General features: G+C 40.2%; 1 protein-coding gene across 1 annotated transcript in view; it reads left to right on the forward strand.

Annotated features, from left to right (window-relative positions):
* The first annotated feature begins 7,680 nt into the window (after positions 1-7,680).
* YIPF4 (Yip1 domain family member 4) overlaps positions 7,681-22,222 on the forward strand; it is a 35,316-nt gene continuing 20,774 nt past the window's right edge. The window contains exon 1 of the mRNA XM_027554970.1: positions 7,681-8,006. Coding sequence (XP_027410771.1) covers positions 7,928-8,006 — 79 coding nt within the window. The 5' untranslated portion in view covers positions 7,681-7,927. The remainder of the gene's footprint in view (positions 8,007-22,222) is intronic.

Genomic DNA, 22,222 nt, shown 5'->3' on the forward strand with positions numbered 1-22,222 from the left:
ATAAAAGGCAACATTAAAATGTTATAGAAAAAACATGGTGACATCAGAAAATGTTAATGTTATGGAATACAATATATGCTTATATATAAATACTTCAAAAAGTATTGTAACAGTTTAAGACGTTAATAGTGGTTACCTCTATAGGTAATACAACAGGATGATTTTTCTTTACAATTTTCTCCAATAAGCATGTAATAATTTTAAGATAAGACAATAAACTAAAAGACAAAACAAAACAAAAAAATTCATGAGTTTCCCACTTAAGTTTGAGTTAATTTCAATAAACATCACAACTAAAGTTTTTCAGTCTGAAGACTAGCCTCTTAAACAATATTTAAAACATGAAAGTCAAGTAGGCAAATTAAATATAGCATGTGTACCACTTCTGAAGGTCAACAAACCCATTATTTAAAGAAACAAAAAACAGGACACGAATTCCTGAAACAGGAATCATAGCCCACAAATATCCTGACCTCAGCTGCCCAAAGTCTGGACTGGAGGAACAAATATCTGTAATTTATTAGGATTATATCCTCATTGACAAAATGATTACTGAGTGTGTTGCAGCACCTGGGTAATGACATCAAAAACTGCTCTCTTAAATTTTGTTGTAACTACTGCAAAATGATTGCTAAGGTGCCAAATTCAGTTGACGCCCAGAGCTGTGTGGGGAAAAAAACAAAACAAAACAAAACAAAAAGCAAAAAAAATGAACAAAAACAAAGAAATCCTTAAACATCAAAGGAAGAGTAATGAACTCTGAAGAGTAGCAAAATACAAAGCAGTTTCAAACACTGTGGCTGAGACTCGAGTTAGATGACTTCTGTTCATATCTTAGTCCTGCCGCTTAGTATTTCCCTGATTTTTGACAAGTGATAAACTCTTTTCTGCCTCATAGCCGTTATCCATCAGGTGGGTAAAATAACAGTATCTACTTAAGGAGAATGTCATGAGGATTAAATGATTTAATGTAACGCTTTACCATAATGCTCGGCACTTAGTCATGAAACCATTAGCTGTAGTATCAGGCACATGTTATCCATTATGGTTATACATCCAGTTGGAGTTTCAGCAGAGGAGAGAGAGAACAGAGTAGGAACAATATTGGAAAAGATAATAACTAAAAATTTCAAGAACTGAAGAAAGACACAATGTTGAGGTTCAGGTTATGCAATAAGTTCTAAGTAATATAAACAAAAAGAAATGCATACCATACTCATTTCAATATCCATTCTCTGCATATAGAAAGGCAAAGGCATATTAAAAGAAACCAAAGAAGACAATATTTGAAGACAATATCTTCAAAGAAATGAAGCTGTTTTCTCAATAGCAACCAGAAAACAAAAGACAGGGGGATACCTTTTGAGAAGTATGTGCTAAGAAATAGTAACTTTTGACCCATAATGGTGTTACCTGGAGGAGGAAATAGCAACCCATGCCAGTATTCTTGCCTGGAGAATCCCACGGACAGAGGAGCCAGGTGGACTACAGTCCGTGGAGTCAGACACAACTGAAGAATTGGGAACAACTGAAGCGGCACACACATGCACACACACAACGATGTTCCCAATACAAACATTTTTTTAAATAGAAGGAAAATAAAGACATCTGTATATAAAAACACACATTATTCCACCACTGTATCTTCAATAAAGGAAATCTTAAAGATGTACTTCAGGTAGAAAAAAGTAGAAAGTCAGAGGTGAAAGAACTAATGGTGATTAAAGAAAATTAAATTGGGGGTAAGGAATCTAAATAAACACTGACAATATAAAACATAATATCAATTTTTGTGGAGTAACAAAGTAGCATGAAGGAGAACCAAAATCTATAACAAAAGTAGTTTCCAAATTGTTTCAGTCAGTTCAGTCGCTCAGTCATGTCCGACTCTTTGCGACCCCATGGACTGCAGCACGCCAGTCCTCCCTGTCCATCACCAACTCCCGGAGTCCACCCAAACCCATGTCCATTGAGTCAGTGATGCCATCCAACCATCTCATCCTCTGTTGTCCCCTCCTCCTCCTGCCCTCAATCTTTCCCAGCATCAGGGTCTTTTCAAATGAGTCAGCTCTTCGCATCAGGTGGCCAAAGTATTGGAGTTTCAGCTTCAGCATCAGTCCTTCCAATGAAAATTCAGGACTGATCTCCTTTAGGATGGACTGGTTGATCTCCTTGAGTCCAAGGGACTCTCAAGAGTCTGACAGAATGTGGTCCACTGGAAAAGGGAAGGGCAAACCACGTCAGTATTCTTGCCTTGAGAACCCCGTGAAGAGTATGAAAAGGCAAAAAGATAGGACAGTGAAAGATGAACTCCCCAGGTTGGTATGTGCACAATATGCTACTGGAGATCAGTGGAGAAATAACTCCAGAAAGAATGAGGGGATGGAGCCAAAGCAAAAACAACACCCAGTTGTGGATGTGACTGGTGATAGAAGCAAGGTCCGATGCTGTAAAGAGCAATATTGCATAGGAACCTGGAATGTCAGGTCCATGAATCAAGGCAAATTGGAAGTGGTCAAACAGGAGATGGCAAGAGTGAACGTCGACATTCTAGGAATCAGCGAACTAAGATGGACTGGAATGGGTGAATTTAACTCAGATGACCATTATATCTACAACTGTGGGCAGGAATCCCTTAGAAGAAATGCAGTAGCCATCATAGTCAACAAAAGAGTCCGAAATGCAGTACTTGGATGCAATCTCAAAAATGACAGAATGATCTCTGTTCATTTCCAAGACAAACCGTTCAATATCACGGTAACCCAAGTCTATGCCCCGACCAGTAACACTGAAGAAGCTGAACAGTTCTATGAAGAACTACAAGACCTTCTAGAACTAACAACCAAGTTGTTTGGGGCTTATCAAAGTTATTGTGGTCTAGAGTTTTTGTATTATCTCGAGAGAGTAATAATATTGATTAACTTTAGACTGTGATTAAGTTAAGTTCGGGTTCTTTACTGTCTGAGCCACCAGGGAAGCCTGATAAGTTAAGTACAGATGTTAAAAGTGCATTGCATGTGTATTTTGCAAATTAATCCTTTGTTGATTGTTTGATTTGCTTTTATGGGGGTGGGATGGGGAGGGAGAGGGGAGGGAGGTTTAAGTGGGAGGGGATATATGTATACCTATGACTGATTCATGTTGAGGTTTGACAGAAAACAACAAAATTCTGTAAAGCCATTATCCTTCAATTAAAAAATAAATAATTTTTTAAAAAAAGATTTAAAGAAGTGCATTGCAATTGATAAGAAAATAGAAATAGAGAGTATAAGCTCTAAACTAGTAAAATGAAAAAATACAATGAGAGAAAATAATCAAAATAAAGAAGAGAAGCCAAACACAGTTAAATTTAATAGTTAGACAAACAGAAAGCACAAAACAAGATGGAAAAAATAATAATAGCAATGCCCCAGTAACTACAATGAATGTAGATGGACTCAATGGTCAAGTTTAAAAGCTAAGGTTGTTACTCTAGGGAAAAAGTCCTATTTACAAAAAGACATATCTGGCCTTTAAGGATACAGAAAAGTTAAAAGGATGGGACACAAAATTATGGCAAAGTGGACTAAAGAGTTCAGCACTCTCACCCCAACAACAACACAGTTTAATTGGAGAAAATTATTTGAAAAAACAATTATTTAAAGTCTCTAGAAATTGTCCTCAGGGTACAAATGGAAAAACATTCATTTAAGAAAAATCTATTTAATCTTGGTAAGAATGAGAGTGGGGATTCCATGCTGAGAGGGGCATGTTGTGAAGACCCGAGGCTCAGGGCACAACCAGCTAATCAGTGAAGGACTGCCATGACACAGAGCCAATCTTCATAGACTGAGAGAAGTGGCTGTTTTTTCAAATGCATACTTTTTAAAGTATTTATGTATCCACCGCTACTCTGAGTTTTGGCTGCTGTGCACAGGCTTTCTCAAGTTCCAGAGGGCAGGGGCTATCCTCTAGTTGTGATGCACCGGTTTCTCGCTACAGTGGCTTCTCATTGCAGACCGTGGGCTCCAGGATACTCGGGTTTCAGAAACTATGGCACACAGCCTCAGTAGTTGTGGTGCACAGGCTTAGCTGCCCTGAGGCACGTGGAGGCTTCCCAGGCCAGGGACTGACCCTGTGTTCCCCGCACAGCAGTGGATTCCTATCCTCTGCACCACCAGGAATCCCTTGCAGATTCTTAATCCTTAATATGTCTCAGTGTTTCTTCTTCCCCATTACCAATCTGCAACCTTAGTCCAAGACATTATATTTTTGTTAAAGTCTAACACAAGTCTCTGCTCCCCAAATCAAAACATCCACTACTGTGGATATCCTAAGTAATTATTCTAACAAGAATATCTAGTATGCCACTTCTCTGCTCTAATTCCTTTAAAGGCTCCCCCAACACTTTCATAAAACATTTTTTAGCATGCAATATTGTTCATTATTTCTTCTTTACCTATTCATGCAATCACATCTGTAGCCATCCTCTCTCATGTAACTTAAGCTCCAAGTAAAGTAAATGACTTCTAGTTTCCAGATCTTTGGAATGTGATGACCCAGGCTGCCAGCCCCACATATCTCTTTGGTCAAAAATTTTTATACACCCTTTAAGTACCAAGTTAATTGTTACCTCCTGTGAGAAATCTGTCAGTATTTCCTTTTACACATTAATGGCCGTGACTTCCCATTGCTCTACTGCTGAACTATCATTTCTCTCTCTCAAACTCTGTCCTCATTATACCCTCAAAACTTCTCTCAAAAATTGGACATCACATTAATGCGGCTTGGATAGAGTGCCTGAAGAACAATGGAGAGAGATTTGTAACATTGTATAGGAGGCAGTGACCAAAACCACTCCAATGAAAAAGAAAGGCAGAAAGACAAAATGGTTTATCAAAGAAGGTCTTACAAATAGCTGAGAAAAGAAGAGAAGTGAAAAGCAAAGGAGAGAGAGAAAGATATACCCAACTGAATGAAGACTTCCAGAGATTAGAAAGGAGAGATAAGAAGCCCTTCTTTAAAAAAAAAACAGTGCAAAGAAAAGGGGGAAACAACAAGATATGTACTCTTCTACAGATCCCCTCAAGAAAATTGGAGATGCCAAGGAAACATTTCTTACAAAGATGAGCACAATAAAGGACAGAACAGCAAGGATCTAACAGAAGCAGAAGAGATTAAGAAGAGCTGGCAAGAATACACAAAAGAACTGTAGAAAAAAGATCTTCATGACCCAGATGATCACGATGGTGTGATCACTTACCTAGAGCCAGACATCCTGGAATGTGCAGTCAAGTGGGCCTTAGAAAGCATCACTATGAACAAAGCTAGTGGAGGTGATGGAATTCCAGTGGAGCTCTTTCAAATCCTGAAAGATGATGCTGTGAAAGTGCTGCACTCAATATGCCAGCAAATTTGGAAAACTCAGCAGTGGCCACAGGACTGGAAAAAGTCAGTTTTCATTCCAATCCCAAAGAAAGGCAATGCCAAAGAATGCTCAAACTACTGCACAATTGCACTCATTTCACATGCTAGCAAAGTAATGCTCAAATTTCTCCAAGCCAGGCTTCAACAGTACGTGAACTGTGAACTTCCGGATGTTCAAGCTGGATTTAGAAAAAGCAGAGGAACCAGAGATCAAATTGCCAACATCCATTGGATCATAAAAAAAGTGAGAGAGGTCCAGAAAAACATCTACTTTGCATTATTGACTATGCCAAAGCCTTTGACTGTGTGGATCGCAACAAACTGTGGAAAATTCTTAAAAGATGGGAATACCAGACCACCTGACCTGCCTCCTGAGAAACCTGTATGCAGGTCAAGAAGCAACAGTTAAAACCAGACATGGAACAACGAACTGGTTCAAAATTGGGAATGGAGTACATCACAGCTGTATATTATTACCCTGCTTATTTAACTTATATGCAGGGTACATCATGCAAAACGCCAGTCTGGATGACTCACAAGCTGGAATCAAGATTGCCAGGAGAAATATCAGCAACCTCAGATATGCAGATGACACCACCCTTACGGCAGAAAGTGAAGAGGAACTAAAGATCCTCTTGATGAAGGTGAAAGAGGAAAGCGAAAAAGCTGGATTAAAATTCAACATTCAAAAAACAAACATCATGGCATCTGGTTCCATCAATTCATGGCAAATAGATGAGGAAAAAGTGGAAGTAGATTTTATTTTCTTCAGTTCAGTCGCTTAGTCATGTCTGACTCTTTGTGACCCCATGAACTGCAGCACACCAGGCTTCCCTGTCCATCACCAACTCCCAGAGCTTGCTCAAACTCATATCCATCGAGTCGGTGATGCCATTCAACCATCTCATCCTCTGTCATCCCCTTCTCCTGCTGCCTTCAATCTTTCTATCAAGGTTTTTTCTAATGAGTCAGATTCTTCGCATCAGGTGGGCAAAGTATTGGAATTTTCTTGGGCTCCAAAATTACTGTAGACAGTGACTGCAGCCACAAAATTAAAAGATACTTGCTCCTTTGAAGAAAAGCTCTGACAAACCTAGACAGTATATTAAAAAGCAGAGACATCACTTTGCTGACAAAAGTCTATACAGTCAAAGCTATGGTTTTTCCAGAAGTCATGTACAGATGTGAGAGTTGGATCATAAAGAAGGCTGAGTGCCAAAGAATTGATGCTTTTGAACTGTGGTGCTGCAGAAGTCTTGAGTGTCCCTTGGACAGCAAGATCAAACCAGTCATGCCTAAAAGAAGTCATCCCTGAATATTCATTGGAAGGACTGATGCTTAAGCTCCAATACCTAGCCACCTGATGGGAAGAGTGGACTCATTGGAAAAGACCCTGATGCTGGGAAAGATTGAAGGCAAAAAGTGAAAGGGGTGGCAGAGAATGAGATGGTTAGACAGCATCATGGACTCAATGGACATGAATTTGAGCAAACTCTGGGAGATAGTGAAGAACAGGGGAGCCTGGCCATGCTGCAATTCATGGGGATTTTAAAGAGTTGGGCATGACTTAGCAACTGAACAAGTTTATCAGCAGACAGGACCTTTGAAAACAGCACTGGAATAGAATTCAGAACATATAGGTGCTCTTCTAATTGTGCTCCTTCCTTACCTTTTCAGGCTTCAGTTGCCTCAGTCACTGAGGAATGTGGTAGACAAGCGCCCTAATGTTTGAGTGGAAATTTATAGCTTTTTTTTTTTTTTTTTTAAGTATCCAATCCAGCCCTTCATTTCACAGATGAGAAAAGTAAGTCTTAAGGACCATATACAATTTAAGTCAAGATACTGGGGGAGAATGGATACATGTAGGTGTATGGTTGAGCCCCTTTGTTGTTCGCCTGAAACTACCACAACACTGTTAACTGGCTATACCCCAATACAAAATTAAAACGTTAAAAAGAGAGGGAGACACAATTAATATCTAAAGGAAAGGGAATCTAGGGATATTCCAGGGCTGATTTGTTTAAAACACTCCTAATTCTCAAATTTTTACTCCCTCCAGTTAACAAAAGTAGAGAATATAAAGAAAAGCCAAAAGGCAGGAGACTTGACGGAAACAAATGAAAAAAGTGAGACGCCAGAGTTTTCCACGAATTACAAATGAACTTCCTGTCCCGGGTAAACTTCCGCAATCAACAAGAGGGAGAGCCAATCAGAACCTTTCTCCGAGAGCCAATGGAAGAGCAGATTACAAAGAGCCAATCACAGCGGCGCTGTCACTGTTATGGTCCTGTCAGGGCGCCGGCGTCGTGGTTCCTGGGCGGTCGCCACGGAGGGCACTTCGGTAGACCTTTGGGGATAGCTTCGTGGCTAGCTGCGTTGTCTCCGGCCTTGCTCCCAGCCTGCATCTCCCAGTTCACGGGTCCCACCTTAGGGCGCGGGTGCGGGCCGGCGGCGCGGCGGCCTTGGGCCCTGGGCCCAGCCTCAGCCTCCTCCTCCGCCGCGGGCTCGGAGGGGCCGCGAGATGCAGCCGCCGGGCCCGCCCCCGGCGTATACCCCCACTAACGGGGACTTCACCTTTGTCTCCTCAGCAGACGCGGAAGGTGAGACTGGGCCCCCGAAGGGCCCGTCACCCCGGGGGACGCCGGGCGGACACGGCAGGGTGTTTCTGATGCCGAGGTGATTGTGGCCTGGTGGGTACGGACAGCAAGCTGACCTACGGGTGACTCTAGCCTGTGCGTTCGCCGGGCCTTCCGAGAGGGCCGAGTGGCCGAGGGTGGGGCGTGGGGAGCTTTCCAAGTGACTCGGTCGGCTTCTGGCTCTCCCCACACCATCTGGTGTCACGTTTATCTGGCGGACTCACCCACCTCGAGTGCACCCACGGGACCCAAGATTTTATTTCTAAAATGACTTATTGTAATTCAGAAACTGATGGTTAGATTGGCCGGGATCGGTGTCAGAGAATGAGAATGAGGAAGGAGGGCTCTGTTGCTCTGTTGTTTATCAGTACATAACTTTTGCGTAGATTCGGCGCTGCAAGTATTAACCTCCCGCGAGGAGTTCGTGGTTTTTATGGAATCTGGTATTTTGCCTACGTCCCTAGTTTTCCTCCTATTTCATGGTATTTGACAGTGTTCAGAGAAGTAAACCCAGATGTGTTTGAAACTTCTTGTAATCCAGCCTAGTGTTCCCAGTAGGTTCTCCAGATTTTCGCCAGATACTGTTTTGAGGAAGCTAGAGAGATTTTTCTACAGTAGGGGAGAATTTGTTTTCCTCCTTTTCTGTGTACTTTACCAAACTCTTTGTAACAGAAATCTTTCTCTGCTCCTTTCGTTAGACTTTGTTAACCAGTAATTTTCCATTGACGAGACTTACCTGTTCAATATGAAAAAAAATAAATTTTTCTTAATTGTAGAAATTTCATCCTCGAGAAGGACACATAGTGTGTTTCCTGAGAAGACTAGTTTTGTAATATTCAGTTAATACAACTTGCTTTCCCTTTTTCTGTTTTCCTTTCCTCGTTTTTGTTTTATGAGTGTTATTATTTTTTTTTAAGTACTGTAATTTTGGCTATAATTCAAAATGTGAAACAAAAATTTTATCATAGAGAACATAGCTGATACATTTAAATGTAATACCGAAATTTGGTGAAGTATAGCCACCCAAAATAGTTTAATTTGTTACATCTACGTTTGGTAGCCTAGTGCTTGGGGAGGAATAAGTGACCTTAATTTCCCAGACTTTAAGAAAAAATTATGTAATTTAGTATCACAGCCTGTTTGTTCAAACTTTTGTATCTGTGTTTATAGTTTTCATATCCTTCCTTCCCCCAGGAATTACCTTTCTTAAATACACTGAAGAAATCTGATAATAACATAGCAAACTAATCCATTGACTCCATACATAAAATCAAGAAACCTGGGATAAGTAAAATCCATAAGGTTTATTCAAACTTGTCCACATATCCTCCAAGATTGTATAGACTCCCTATATATCTAGGGTAATACAGACAAAGATAGATATGTGTATAAATAATATTCTCATGTGTATAACCTTATACAGTTGGAATATACAGACTATTTTAAGCAAGCGACTTGTTTGATCTTTTTAAGAATCTTGCTGAGCTTTATTCCTGAGTTTTAGTGAACCTGAGGCTTAGAAAAGTTCAATAACCTCCACACGAAGAATCTGGAATTAAGAGCTAGTGTTCTGTCTCCTCAGATTTCTTTACACTAAATCATGATGCAGCTTTCATATATTTTTGTAAACTGGATAGTGTATATAAAGTATAAAATCCTGGATTTCCATTGTGTCTTTACCAGTTACTGTTCATGTGATATTGGGCAAATTACTCAATCTCTCTTAACCTCAGCTTTCATGTACTTAAAATGAGAATGATAGTAGCCAAGTGCGCAAACATTTTGCAGATGCAAAGCAGTACATCTGGCAGAGTTAAATGCTCAGTACTTGTTAGCAGTGTTGCTGCTGCTTTGAGTTTCATTATCAACTGGCCCCACAATTATTTTTTGTTGTTCTCTAACATAAACATTCACTCTGTGACGCCAAGTCTTTTCTCTGGTTCCTAAGCATGCCATGCAAATTCTTGCTTTTCTGTTTTTATGTTTTTTTGTCTAAACATGAATGTTTTCAGCTTATAGATGTTTTCATGTATACTGTCCTACATTCTGCTTAGGTCTCTTAATACTTACTGTTACTAACTGTACATGTTCTTTGTTCTAAAATGTGCCTTGGTGTTTGTATCCATATATATGTGTATCCTGGTCCTCGTGCTTAGAATGCAGTTTCTCTTCCTTACACCAGGATGAAATCAAATACTCCTTCCTTGCTGAAACTTTGCTTAACTGTTACTCAGAAACTTCCCTAATCTTTTCTGTATCCGGTACTTAGCACAGAACCCAGAATATAAACATCACAACATAATTGTTTGTTGAAGGAATAAATGATTTCTGCTTTCTTTTGTCTCATATGACATTCACATTTTTGACTACAAAATTTAGCACACCTGGATGGTATAGCTAAAAACTTACTGGATTTAGAACCGGAAGACTTCAGTTAAACTTCTGACTCTGATAGTAGCTGTGTGATATTGACGACATTACATAGCTCCTATAAACTTACATTAAGTAAAATGAAAAGCACACTTATAAGAATATTGTGAAAACTGCTTAAGGTAATGTGTATAAAAGCAGGGTCCATAAGTACTAGTTAAAAGAACATAAGCTATGTATGGCCAGTAAATGAATAAATAAGTGAATAATGAAATCCAGACTGAATATTCAAGTCTGTGGTGTAAACCTACATCCAAAAGCAGTAATGAAATGCATGTGTTTAAATGCAAGAATGCAGAGGAGCCTGGCAGGGTCCATGGGGTCACAGAAGAGTCAGAAATGACTTAGCGACTGAACAACAACAACGATACTGTTATACATAGGTAAAATATTATATAGAAGTCTTTAAAGCAACCCTGTGACTTTATTTTTTATCACACAAGTAAATGATTCTTTGCCTGTTTCATTTCCACAGACCAGCAGCATTGGCATTGCTGGGCGCTAGTAATGCAGAATAATCTGCTTAATTGTAGTATACATTTTGACAAGATCATCCTTCAGTGATTCGTGTGGCGTATTAAAGCGTGAGAAGCTCTGATTTAGAATATTATGAAAGATCAGTCAGGAGAGGAGGACATTTTTTATAGCTGAAAGATCAGGGACAATTTAATAGAGGTAGTATTTTGTCAAATTTTGAAAGATAAGTAATGTTTTTTTTATGTAGAATGAAGGGAGTATGTCTGTACGTGAGGGACTGCATATGAAGAAGTCCCTAACACCAAAAAATGGCTTAATAAGAGATTTTTAAAAATTCATCATACATAATAAATACTATAAAAAGGAGGTTGAAAGGTAGAAGTGGTTAAGTGCAGGAAGGGATCAAGGACGTCTTCAGCGAAAGATGAGGTACAGTTTAAAGGAAAAGTTCTTCAGGTTGAAAAGAGGGAAGAATATTCTTTAAAAACTATGATGTTGTTGTTCAGTCACTAAGTCGTGTCTGACTCTCTGAGACCTCGCTGCAGCACACCGCACTTCCCTGTCTTTCACTATCCCCTGGAGTTTGCTCAGATTCATGTCCATTGAGTTGGTGATGCCATCCAACCATCTTATTCTCTGTTGCCCTCTTCTCCTCCTGCCCTCAGTCTTTCCCAGCATCAGGGTCTTTTTCAGTGAGTAGGCTTTTTGTATCAGGTGGCCAAAGTATTGAAGCTTCAGCTTCAGCATCAGACCTTCAAGTGAAAATTCGGGCTTGACTGGTTTGATCTCCCTGCTGTCTAAGGGACTGTCAAGAGTCTTCTCCAACACCACAGTTCAAAAGCATCAGTTCTTTGGCACTCAGCCCTCTTTATGATCCATCTCTCACGTCCATACATGACTTCTAGAGAAACCATAGCTTTGATTATATAGACGTTTGTCAGCAAAGTGATGTCTCTGCTTTTTAATATGCTAAGTTTGTCATAGCTTTTCTCCACGGAGCAAGTGTCTTTTAATTTCACGGCTGCATTCACCATCCACAGCGATTGTGGAGCCCAAGAAAATAAAGTCTCTCACTGTTTACATTTTTTTCTCCATCTATTTGCCATGAAGTGATGGGACCAGATGCCGTGATCTTCGTTTTTTTTAATGTTGAATTTTAATCCAGCCTTTTCACTCTCCTCTTGCACTTTGATCGAGGGTCTTTAATTCCTCTTCCCTTTCTGCTAGTAGGATGGTGTCATCTGCATATCTGAGCTCATTGATATTTCTCCCAGCAGTCTTGATCCAGGCTTGTGATTCATCCAGCCTGGCGTTTCAAATGATGCACTCTACATATAAGTTAAATAAGCAAGGTGACAGTATATAGCCTTGACATACTCCTTTCCCAATTTTAAACCAGTTTGATGTTCCATGTCCAGTTCTAACTGTTGCTTCTTGACCTGCATACAGGTTTCTCAGGACGCAGATAAGGTGGTCTGGTATTCCCATCTCTAAGAATTTTCCAGTTTGTTGTGATCCACACAAAGGCTTTATCATAGTTAATGAAGCAGAAGTAGATGTTTTTCTGGAATTCCCTTGCTTTTTGTATGATCCAACGGATGTTGGCAGTTTGATTTCTGTTTCCTTTGCCTTTTCTAAATCCAGCTTGTACATCTGGAAGTTCTCAGTTCATTTACTGCTGAAGCCTAGCTTGAACGATTTGGAATATAACCTTACTAGCATGCAAAATGAACACAATTGCCTGGTAGTTTGTACATTATTTGACACTGCCCTTCTTTGGGATTGGAATGAAAACTGACCTTTTCCAGTCCTGTGCCATTGCTGAATTTTCCAAATTTACTGGCATATTGAGTGTGGCACTTTAACAGTGTCATCTTTTAGGATTTTTAAATAGCTGGAATTCTGTCACTTCCACTAGCCTTGTTTGTAGTAATGCTACCTAAGGGCCACTTGACTTCTGACTCCTGGATATCAGGCTCTGAGTGACCACACCATCGTGTTATTTGGGTCATTAAGACCTTTTTGTATGGTTTTTCTGTGTGTTCTTGTCACTTCTTTTTAATCTCTTCTGCTTCTGTTAGGTCTTTACCATTTCTGTCCTTTATCATGCTCATCCCTGTGTGAAATGGTTCCTTGGTATCTCCAGTTTTCTTGAAGAGACCTGTAGTCTTTCCCATTCTGTTGTTTTCCTCTATTCTTTGCATTGTTCATTTAAGAAGGCCTTCTTATTTCTCCTTGCTGTTCTCTGGAACTCTGCATTCAGTTGGGTATATCTTTCCATTTGTCCCTTGCTTTTTGCTTCTCTTCTTTCCTCAGCTGTGTGTAAAGCCTCCTCAGACAACCACTTTGCCTTCTTGGATTTGTTTTTCTTTGGGATGGTTTTGGTCACTGCCTCCTGTACAGTGTAACGCACCTCTGTCCATAGTTCCTCACTCTGTCTCTCAAATCTCATCCCTTGAATCTATTAATCACTTCCACTGTATAATCATAAGGGATTTGATTTAGGTCATACCTGATTGGCGGAAATAGCAACCCACTCCAGTACCCTTGCCTGGAAAATCCCATGGACGGAGAAGCCTGGTAGGCTACAGACCATGGGGTCACAAAGAGTTGGACACGACTGAGTGACTTCACTTTCACTTTGATTGGCCTAGTGGTCTTCCCTGCTTTCTTCAATTTAAGCCTGGGCTTTTTTTTTTTTTCTTCAGTTTTAACGTCTTCATTGATCACAGCCTTATGATTATTACAAAGGTAGTAATTGGCTGAGGCAGTCCCTGTATATTGCTTCCCAGGTGGCTTAGTGGTAAAAAAATCTGCCTGCCAATGAAGGAGATGCCAAGGGTTTGATCTCTGGGTTGAGACAATCCCCTGGAGTAGGAAATGGCAGCCCACTCCAGTATTCTTGCCTGGAAAATTCCGTGGACAGAGAAGTCTGACAGGCTACAGTCCATTGGGCCACAAAGAGTCAGACATGACTGAGCACAAGAGTCCCTGTATTTTATACTTCCCAATCTTCACAGACCTAAAACAATGCTGATTTATAGCTTGAGCTCCTTGGAGTTAGCACAGCGCCTGGTTCATAGCAGGAACTTAATAAATGTTTGATGACTACGTTATATTTTTTCATTAAGATAAGGCTGTTGTGCTACTGTGTTCCAGTCCCTGGCAACCACTATTCTACTTTCTTTTTTTTTCCTCTAATGTACTTTCTGACTTTAGAGATTTGCCTATTGTTGATATTTCGTGTAAACAGAATAATACAATATGTGACCTTTTGTGTCTTTTTTTTTTTCACTCAGCATAATGCTTTCAAGGTTTGTTCATGTTACAGTATGTATCAGTAAGTCATTCCTTTTCTGGCTCAATAGTAGTCCATTGTTTGGATATATGATGAATTGGATTTTAAACTCTTTGAAGTATCTTCTTTATATCACTCTCAGGGCTTATAGAAATAAGTAAGCCATAAATATTTATCGGTGGATTGCTTAACCAATGTTGAAAATGAGACAAGTACTAAAGAGAAAATGACTTAATGTTTGTGATATAGTTCCTCTTCCAAAGTCCAGAAACTTGTCTCTATTCTTTCGCCTTCTCATAGTCAGTTGATCACCCAGTTATTTCAGAATACCTCCATTGCCTTAGTTCAAGTCCTTTCCGTTTCTCTTCTCTGTTCTTTACTGACAGTACTTCCTCCTTAACCTCTCCCCCCTTAAATCAGTCCTCCATAGTCTAGCTAAAATTATGTTTATGGTTGTTGTTTAGTCGCTAAGTCACGTCCAACTCTGTTCGACCCCATGGACCGTAGCCTGCCAGGCTCCTCTGTTCATGGAATTTCCCAGACAAGAATACTGGAATAAGTTGCCATTTCCTTCTCCAAGGACTGTGTTTACAGAGTGCAAATATAATTTTGTATATCTCCTTTATTAAAACCCTCTAATATCTCTTCCTTTAAATTTTTTTGTTTTTTTTTTTTGCCTGTGCTGGGTCTTTGTGCTGCAGGGCTTTAGTTGCGGTGAGCAGGGGCTGCTCTCTGATCACGGTGCGTGGGCTTCTTGGTGTGGCGGCTTCTCTCGGTGGGGCATGGCTTAAGGGCGCAGAGGCCTCAGTAGTTGCAGCAGCTGGGCTCGGTAGTTGTGGCACATGGGCTTAGTTGCTCCACAGCGTGTGGGATCTCCTTGGACCAGAGATCAAACCCATTTCCTACTTTGGCAGGTCGATTCTTTACCACTGAGCCACCAGGAAAGCCCTAATGCCTTTTCTTGATATAGCTTCTATTGTTTTTTATTTAGTACATTCCAGTTCATTAGATACATATTTTATTTTTCATGTTATTGCAGGTTACAGTGTTACCAAAATACACTGCAGAATGACAAAAGTCTTCTTTCCCTCAACTTTCATTTTTGAAATTGAACTTTCAACTTCAACATTCTTATTACTTTCTTTCAAGATCTGTGCAGCTATGTGCCCTTCCATTAATTAATTCATCCAACTTGCACACATTTGTTGGCTGCCTACTATGGACCAGGTACTGTAACAGGTATTGGAGTTAACGTGTTCAAAACAAAAGGGCAACAAACACACTTAGCTTCTCCCATCAGGGAACTTAGAGACATTAACCAAAAAAATCACACAAATATATTAGCCAGACATCCTGGAATGTGCAGTCAAGTGGGCCTTATAAAGCATCACTATGAACAAAGCTAGTGGAGGTGATGGAATTCCAGTGGAGCAATTTCAAATCCCGAAAGATGATGCTGTGAAAGTGCTGCACTCAATATGCCAGCAAATGTGGAAACTCAGCAGTGGCCACAGGACTGGAAAAGGTCAGTTTTCATTCCAATCCCAAAGAAAGGCAATGCCAAAGAATGCTCAAACTACCGCACAATTGCACTCATCTCACATGCTAGCAAAGTAATGCCCCAAATTCTCCAAGCCAGGCTTCAGCAGTATGTGAACCGTGAACTTCCTGATGTTCAAGCTGGTTTTAGAAAAGGCAGAAAAACCAGAGATCAAAATGCCAACATCCGCTGGATCATGGAAAAAGCAAGGGAGTTGCAGAAAAACATCTATTTCTGCTTTATTGACTATGGCAAAGCCTTTGACTGTGTGGATCACAATAAACGGTGGAAATTCTGAAAGAGATAGGAATACCAGACCACCTGACCTGCCTCTTGAGAAACCTATATGCAGGTCAGGAAGCAGCAGTTAGAACTGGACACGGAACAACAGACTGGTTCCAGATAGGAAAAGGAGTACAAGTACATCATGAGAAACGCTGGGCTGGAAGAAACACAAGCTGGAATCAAGATTGCCGGGAGAAATATGAATAACCTCAGATATGCAGATGACACCACCCTTATGGCAGAAAGTGAAGAGGAGCTAAAAAGCCTCTTGATGAAAGTGAAAGTGGAGAGTGAAAAAGTTGGCTTAAAGCTCAACATTTAGAAAACTAAGATCATGGCATCTGGTCCCATCACTTCATGGGAAATAGATGGGGAAACAATGGAAACAGTGTCAGACTTTATTTTTTTGGGCTCCAGAATCACTGCAGATGGTGACTGCAGCCATGAAATTAAAAGACACTTACTCCTTGGAAGAAAAGTTATAACCAACCTAAATAGCATATTGAAAAGCAGAGACATTACTTTGCCAACAAAGGTCCATCTAGTCAAGGCTATGGTTTTTCCAGTGGTCATGTATGGATGTGAGAATTGGACTGTGAAGAAAGCTGAGCGCCGAAGAATTGATGCTTTTGAACTGTGGTGTTGGAGAAGACTCTTGAGAGTCCCTCGGACTGCAAGGAGATCCAACCAGTCCATTCTGAAGGAGATCAGCCCTGGGATTTCTTTGGAAGGAATGATGCTAAAGCTGAAACTCCAGTATTTTGGCCACCTCATGCGAAGAGTTGACTCATTGGAAAAGACTGTGATGCTGGGAGGGATTGGGGGCAGGAGGAGAAGGCGACGACAGAGGATGAGATGGCTTGATGGCATCACTGACTCGATGGACATGAGTTTGGGTGAACTCCGGGAGTTGGTGATGGACAGGGAGGCCTGGCGTGCTGCGATTCATGGGGTCTCAAAGAGTCAGACATGACTGAGTGACTGAACTGAACGGAACCGATATTATTATAAACAATAAGTGCTGTGGAGGAAAAGCCAAGGGGACTATAAAGGAATGTTATCTAGTCAGGGAAATCATGGAAAATTTCTTAAATAAGTATACCATAGAATTGAAGAATGGGTGGCATTTAATTATCTGAAATTGGAGGAAACAACCAGATACAGAGTCCCTAAGGTTAGAGGGATCTTGGTTCATTCAGAAAACTGAGCGGCTTAATATGCCTGGAACATAGGGTCATGGTGGGGCGGGAGACAGAAGATTGTTCTGAGGAAGTGGATAGAGCATGTGGAGATTATTAGATTTAGCTGAAAAAGCAATGGGAGGCCACCGAAGGATTTTAGACAATGAAAGATTTGCATTTAAGAAAGATTGTTCTGGCTATAGGTGAGAATGGATTGAAAGAAGAATAATTAGGGAAAGCAGTTAGCAGACCATTATAGTCACGCAGGCAGGAGATGATAGTTTGCACTAGATTGGTGCTGGTGATAGAAATGGAGAAAAGCGGGCAGGTTCAAAAAATATTTAGAGATAAAAGTGATAGAATTTAGTGGTGGTTGAATGGTGTGGGAAGCATGTGAATGAAGGAAACTGTCAAGGATAATCAGACTTCTTTCTGCTTTACAATGCTGGATAGGATAGCGGTACTATTCACTGAAATAAGAAGCTAGAGGAAGACCTTATCCAGAATTCACTTTTGGAATATTGAGTTTTAGACGCTTTTGAAATAGCCACAGTGTGAAGCTGACATGTTAAGCTGACAGTTGATTAAAGTCTACAGAAGAGAACTGGGCTCAGTATATTGCCTTTTGAGCTCAACGTTTCTACCCCGTTATGGTCTGAATAGTTGTATCCCCCCAAATTTATATGTTTAAATTCTAATGCCCAGTGATGATGTTAGGAAGTGGAGCCTTTGGGAGGTACTAAGATCATGAGGATGGAGCTCTCATGAATGAGATTTGTGCTCTTGTAAAAAAGATTCTAGAGCTCCCTACCCACTTCTGCCATGTGGATGCACAAGGAGAAGTCAGCCAGCTAGAACAGAGCCCTTACCTGAACATGCTGACACCTTGACTTTAGACTTCCAACCTCCAGGATTGTGAGAAACACATTTCTATTGTTTACAAGCCACAGTCTATGGTATTTCGTTATAGTTGCCTAAACAGACTAAGACACTCCTGTATAAACACAATACAACTCTTAGGACATGATTGTGATCAGTAATTTGCAGACATATGATGCAGTAGTTTTTGTATTAATATGCTCTTTTTGAGTAAACAGTAATTTTCTGTTAATCTGTTAAGGTAACTATTTAGCCTACTTTATGTGATATTCCCCCTCTCCAAAAAAGATATCACCTCTAATACAATTTAGTAGTGTTGATAGAGGAATCTTTAGTTTTACCTTTTAAAAAATTTCCTACTTCATTTTTAAAAACATTATATCCATGTAGGTATTATCACAAATATCCTTTATACAGTATGCTTATGAAACACAGTATATGATTTATAGTGGGTGCAAGAATTAGCTTTTGTTTCCTGTTTGAAAATGACTCAACCTTTCTTGGAGATGGAAAAAAGGTAGTTATGCCAGATTTACCTTTTTAAAAAATTCACATTTATTTTCATAATTTTAAATTTGTAAGGTATTAGGCAAGGGCATTTGTAAGGCAAGGGCACCCCACTCCAGTACTCTTGCCTGGAAACTCTCATGGATGGAGGCACCTGGTAGGCTGCAGTCCACGGGGTCGCGAAGAGTCGGACACAACTGAGCGACTTCCCTTTCACTTTTCACTTTCATGCATTGGAGAAGGACATGGCAACCCACTCCAGTGTTCTTGCCTGGAGAATCCCAGGGACGGAGGTGCCTAGTAGGCTGCTGTCTATGGGGTCACACAGAGTCGGACACGACTGAAGTGATTTAGCAGCAGCAGCAGACAAATCTAAAATGTGGTAAAATTGCATAGAACTGTACGTACATACGGGGCTTCCCTGGTGGCTCAGTGGTAAAGAATCTGCCTGCCAGTGCTGGTGATGTGGGTTTGATCCCTGGGTCGGGAAGATCCCCTGGAGAAGAAAACAGCAACCCACTCTAGATTCTTGCCTGGGAAATCCCATGGACAGAGGAGCCTGGTGGTGAAAGTCTGACTTGCAAAAAAGTTGGACGTGTCTTATCAACTAAACAGCAACAACAAATACATACAGAAACACAAATAAGTGCGCTTTAAACTTATAAAATCTGAATAAGTTGTATTGACTGTATCAATGTCAGTGTCCTGGTTTTGATAGTATATGTAATGGTACCATTGGGTGAAAACAGGGTGAAGGGTACATAAAACTTTTTTGGAACTTCCTGTGAATCTATAATTATTTCAGAGTAAGAGTTAAAAGACTCATAAAGCAAATAAAATACGTTTCTGTTAGCTAGTTGATTTATCTAACAGAAACGTGGTACAGTGGAGAAGGGAATGAATGGCAAACCACTTCAGCATTTTTGCCTTGAGAACCCCATGAACAGTATGAAAAGGCTGATATGACACTGAAAGATGAACTCCCCAGGTTGGTAGGTGCCCAGTATGCTACTGGAGAAGAGTGGAGAAATGCCTCTAGAGGGAATAAAGAGTCTGAGCCAAAGCAGAGGCAATGCCCAGTTTTGGATGTATTTGGTGGTGAAAGTAAAGTCTGATGCTATAAAGAACAGTATTGCATAGGAACCCGGAATGTTAGTTTCATGAATGAATTGGTCAAACAGGAGATGGTAAGCATGAATATTGACATTTTAGGAATCAGTGAACTAAAATGGGCCGGAATGGGTGAATTTCATTCAGATGACCATTATATCTACTATTATGGGCAAGAATCCCTTAGAAGAAATGGAATAGCCCTCGTAGTCAACAAAGAGTCCAAAATGCAGTACTTGGGTGCAGTCTTTTTCTGGGGTCACAAAGAGTTGGATACAACTGAGTGACTGAACAGCAACAACTGGTTTGTGCCAACATGAGATTTAATTTTTCTAAAGGTAGGTTCAGGAGATTTAATTTCTTTTAATTAATATTATGTGCAATATGAAAATTAACTAGTAGTATCAAATAGTAAGAGCTTCCCTGGTGGCTCAGACGGTAAAGCTGCCTGCCTGCTATGCGGGAGACCCGGGTTCAATCCCTGGGTCAGGAAGATCCCCTGGAGAAGGAAATGGCAACCCACTCCAGTACTCTTGCCTCAAATAGTAAAGCCACTAAAATCGTAAACCAAAATGATATGAATGAAAATATTACCTAGGACACAATTTTATACAAGACTTAAAAATTTTTTCTTATGGAGTAATATAATCAAGCTCCATATAGGTCTATTGTTGCTGCTGTTTCTAAGTTGTGCCCAACTGTTTGCCACCCCATGGCCTGTAGCCTGCCAGCCTTTCTGTCTGTGGGATTTCTAAGGCAAGAGTAATGGAATTGTTCCCATTTCCCTCTCCAGGGCATCTTCCTAACCAGGGATTGAACCTTTCTCCTGCATTACAGGCGGATTCTTTAGCACTGAGCTACTTGGGAAGTCTAGCTATTATAAAACCATTATGTACTTGCGTGGTTTCCTGAGCTTTCATTGGACTATATGTGCATTAAAATGTTTTTATAACTAAAATGGAACAGTGGAGTTTATCCCTTAAGTGTGAAACATGTGCTTGTTTTATTTTGCTGCACAGATAGTGCATTCTGGTTTAGATTTAAGCGCACATGGATTTCATTTCATTTTCATCCGAATAAAATGGAGTAATTTTTTGTCCTTGCTCTTGTTGCTTGTTAAGTAAAAAAATGCTTATTCATGTATAGAAGAAGTTGGCAAGTACCAACAAAATGTTCATGTTCATTGCAGTTTACTCTTCTTTCATAAAGTTAGAACTTTTGTAGGGGCAGATCAGCAGTAAATTTCATCCTGAGTATACCATCATACTACACTGACCAAATTATTCAAAGTAAAGTTCTCAGGCTGAGTAGAAGATTCAGAGAAAGGATTCCTCAACCCAACTTGAACTGAATTGAAAAGGAGGGAGAATTACCATTAAGTTTTGTTCTGCCATTTTTCCAGGTGGCTTTCAATAAAATCTGAAACTTATTGATATTCTTCTTCACTCTGAGCCCAGACAAGCAAAGGAAACATTTTTGAAATTTCTTTCAAAGATGATTTCCTCTTAAATCCACTTATATTTTTTATTATCCTTGTTTTTTTTACTGGGAAAATGACAAGAATGTTAAGTGTAGTAAGAGAGAATTTGGGCTTCCCAGGTGGCTCAGTGGTAAAGAATCTGCCTTCCAAGCAGGAGATACAGGTTCGATCCCTGGGCTGGGAAGATCCTTTGGAGAAGGAAATGGCACCCACTCCAGTATTCTTGGCTGGGAAATCCCATGGACAGAGGAGCCTGATGGGCTACAGTCCATGGGGTTGCAAAAAGTCAGGCACAACTTAGCGACTAAATAACAACAACAAAGAAAGAATTAATTTAAAATGAGTGTATTATAATTCTGGTAGATGTGCTCATTCAGTTGAGTCCAACTCTTTGCAGCCCCATAGACCGTAGTCTGCCAGGCTCCTATGCCCATGGAATTTTCCAGACAAGAATAGTGGAGTGGGGTGCCATTGCCTACTTCAGGGGGTCTTCCCGAATCCGTGTCCCTGTGTATCCTGCATTGGCAGGTGGATTCTTTACCACTAGCGCCACCTGGGAAGCCTTGTAATTCTGGATACCTATGCTGGAGTTGATCAAGCTAGCTTGTTTCTATTCTGGTTTAATGTAAGACAGCTGTGCTCCTGGAGTGATTTGGAATATTTCTCATGTTTTTTATGTGCTGCTTGCTCATGTTTTAGGATAACTACGGAGGTGGTTTTTTTTTTTTTTTTTTAACTTTTCTGTTGCTTTTTTGTACTCACATCTACTTGTATCTTTTGAGAACTGAGTGGTGTGTCAAACTGCTGTTTCTAGCATTGTCCTGTATGTGTCCACGTTGTTTTTCTACATTGCCTAGAATGGAAAACACTACCAAATTGCAGGCTAAAGGTGCCTTTTTGAGGCTCTGCATCCACGCTATGAAAAACTACTAAACATATACAGTTCTTTCTCACAGAACTCCTTAGCTCTAGGATTTATATATCTTTTTTTTT

The sequence above is a fragment of the Bos indicus x Bos taurus genome, chromosome 11 (assembly GCF_003369695.1).
Source record: "Bos indicus x Bos taurus breed Angus x Brahman F1 hybrid chromosome 11, Bos_hybrid_MaternalHap_v2.0, whole genome shotgun sequence".
Classification (NCBI taxonomy): Eukaryota; Metazoa; Chordata; class Mammalia; order Artiodactyla; family Bovidae; genus Bos; species Bos indicus x Bos taurus.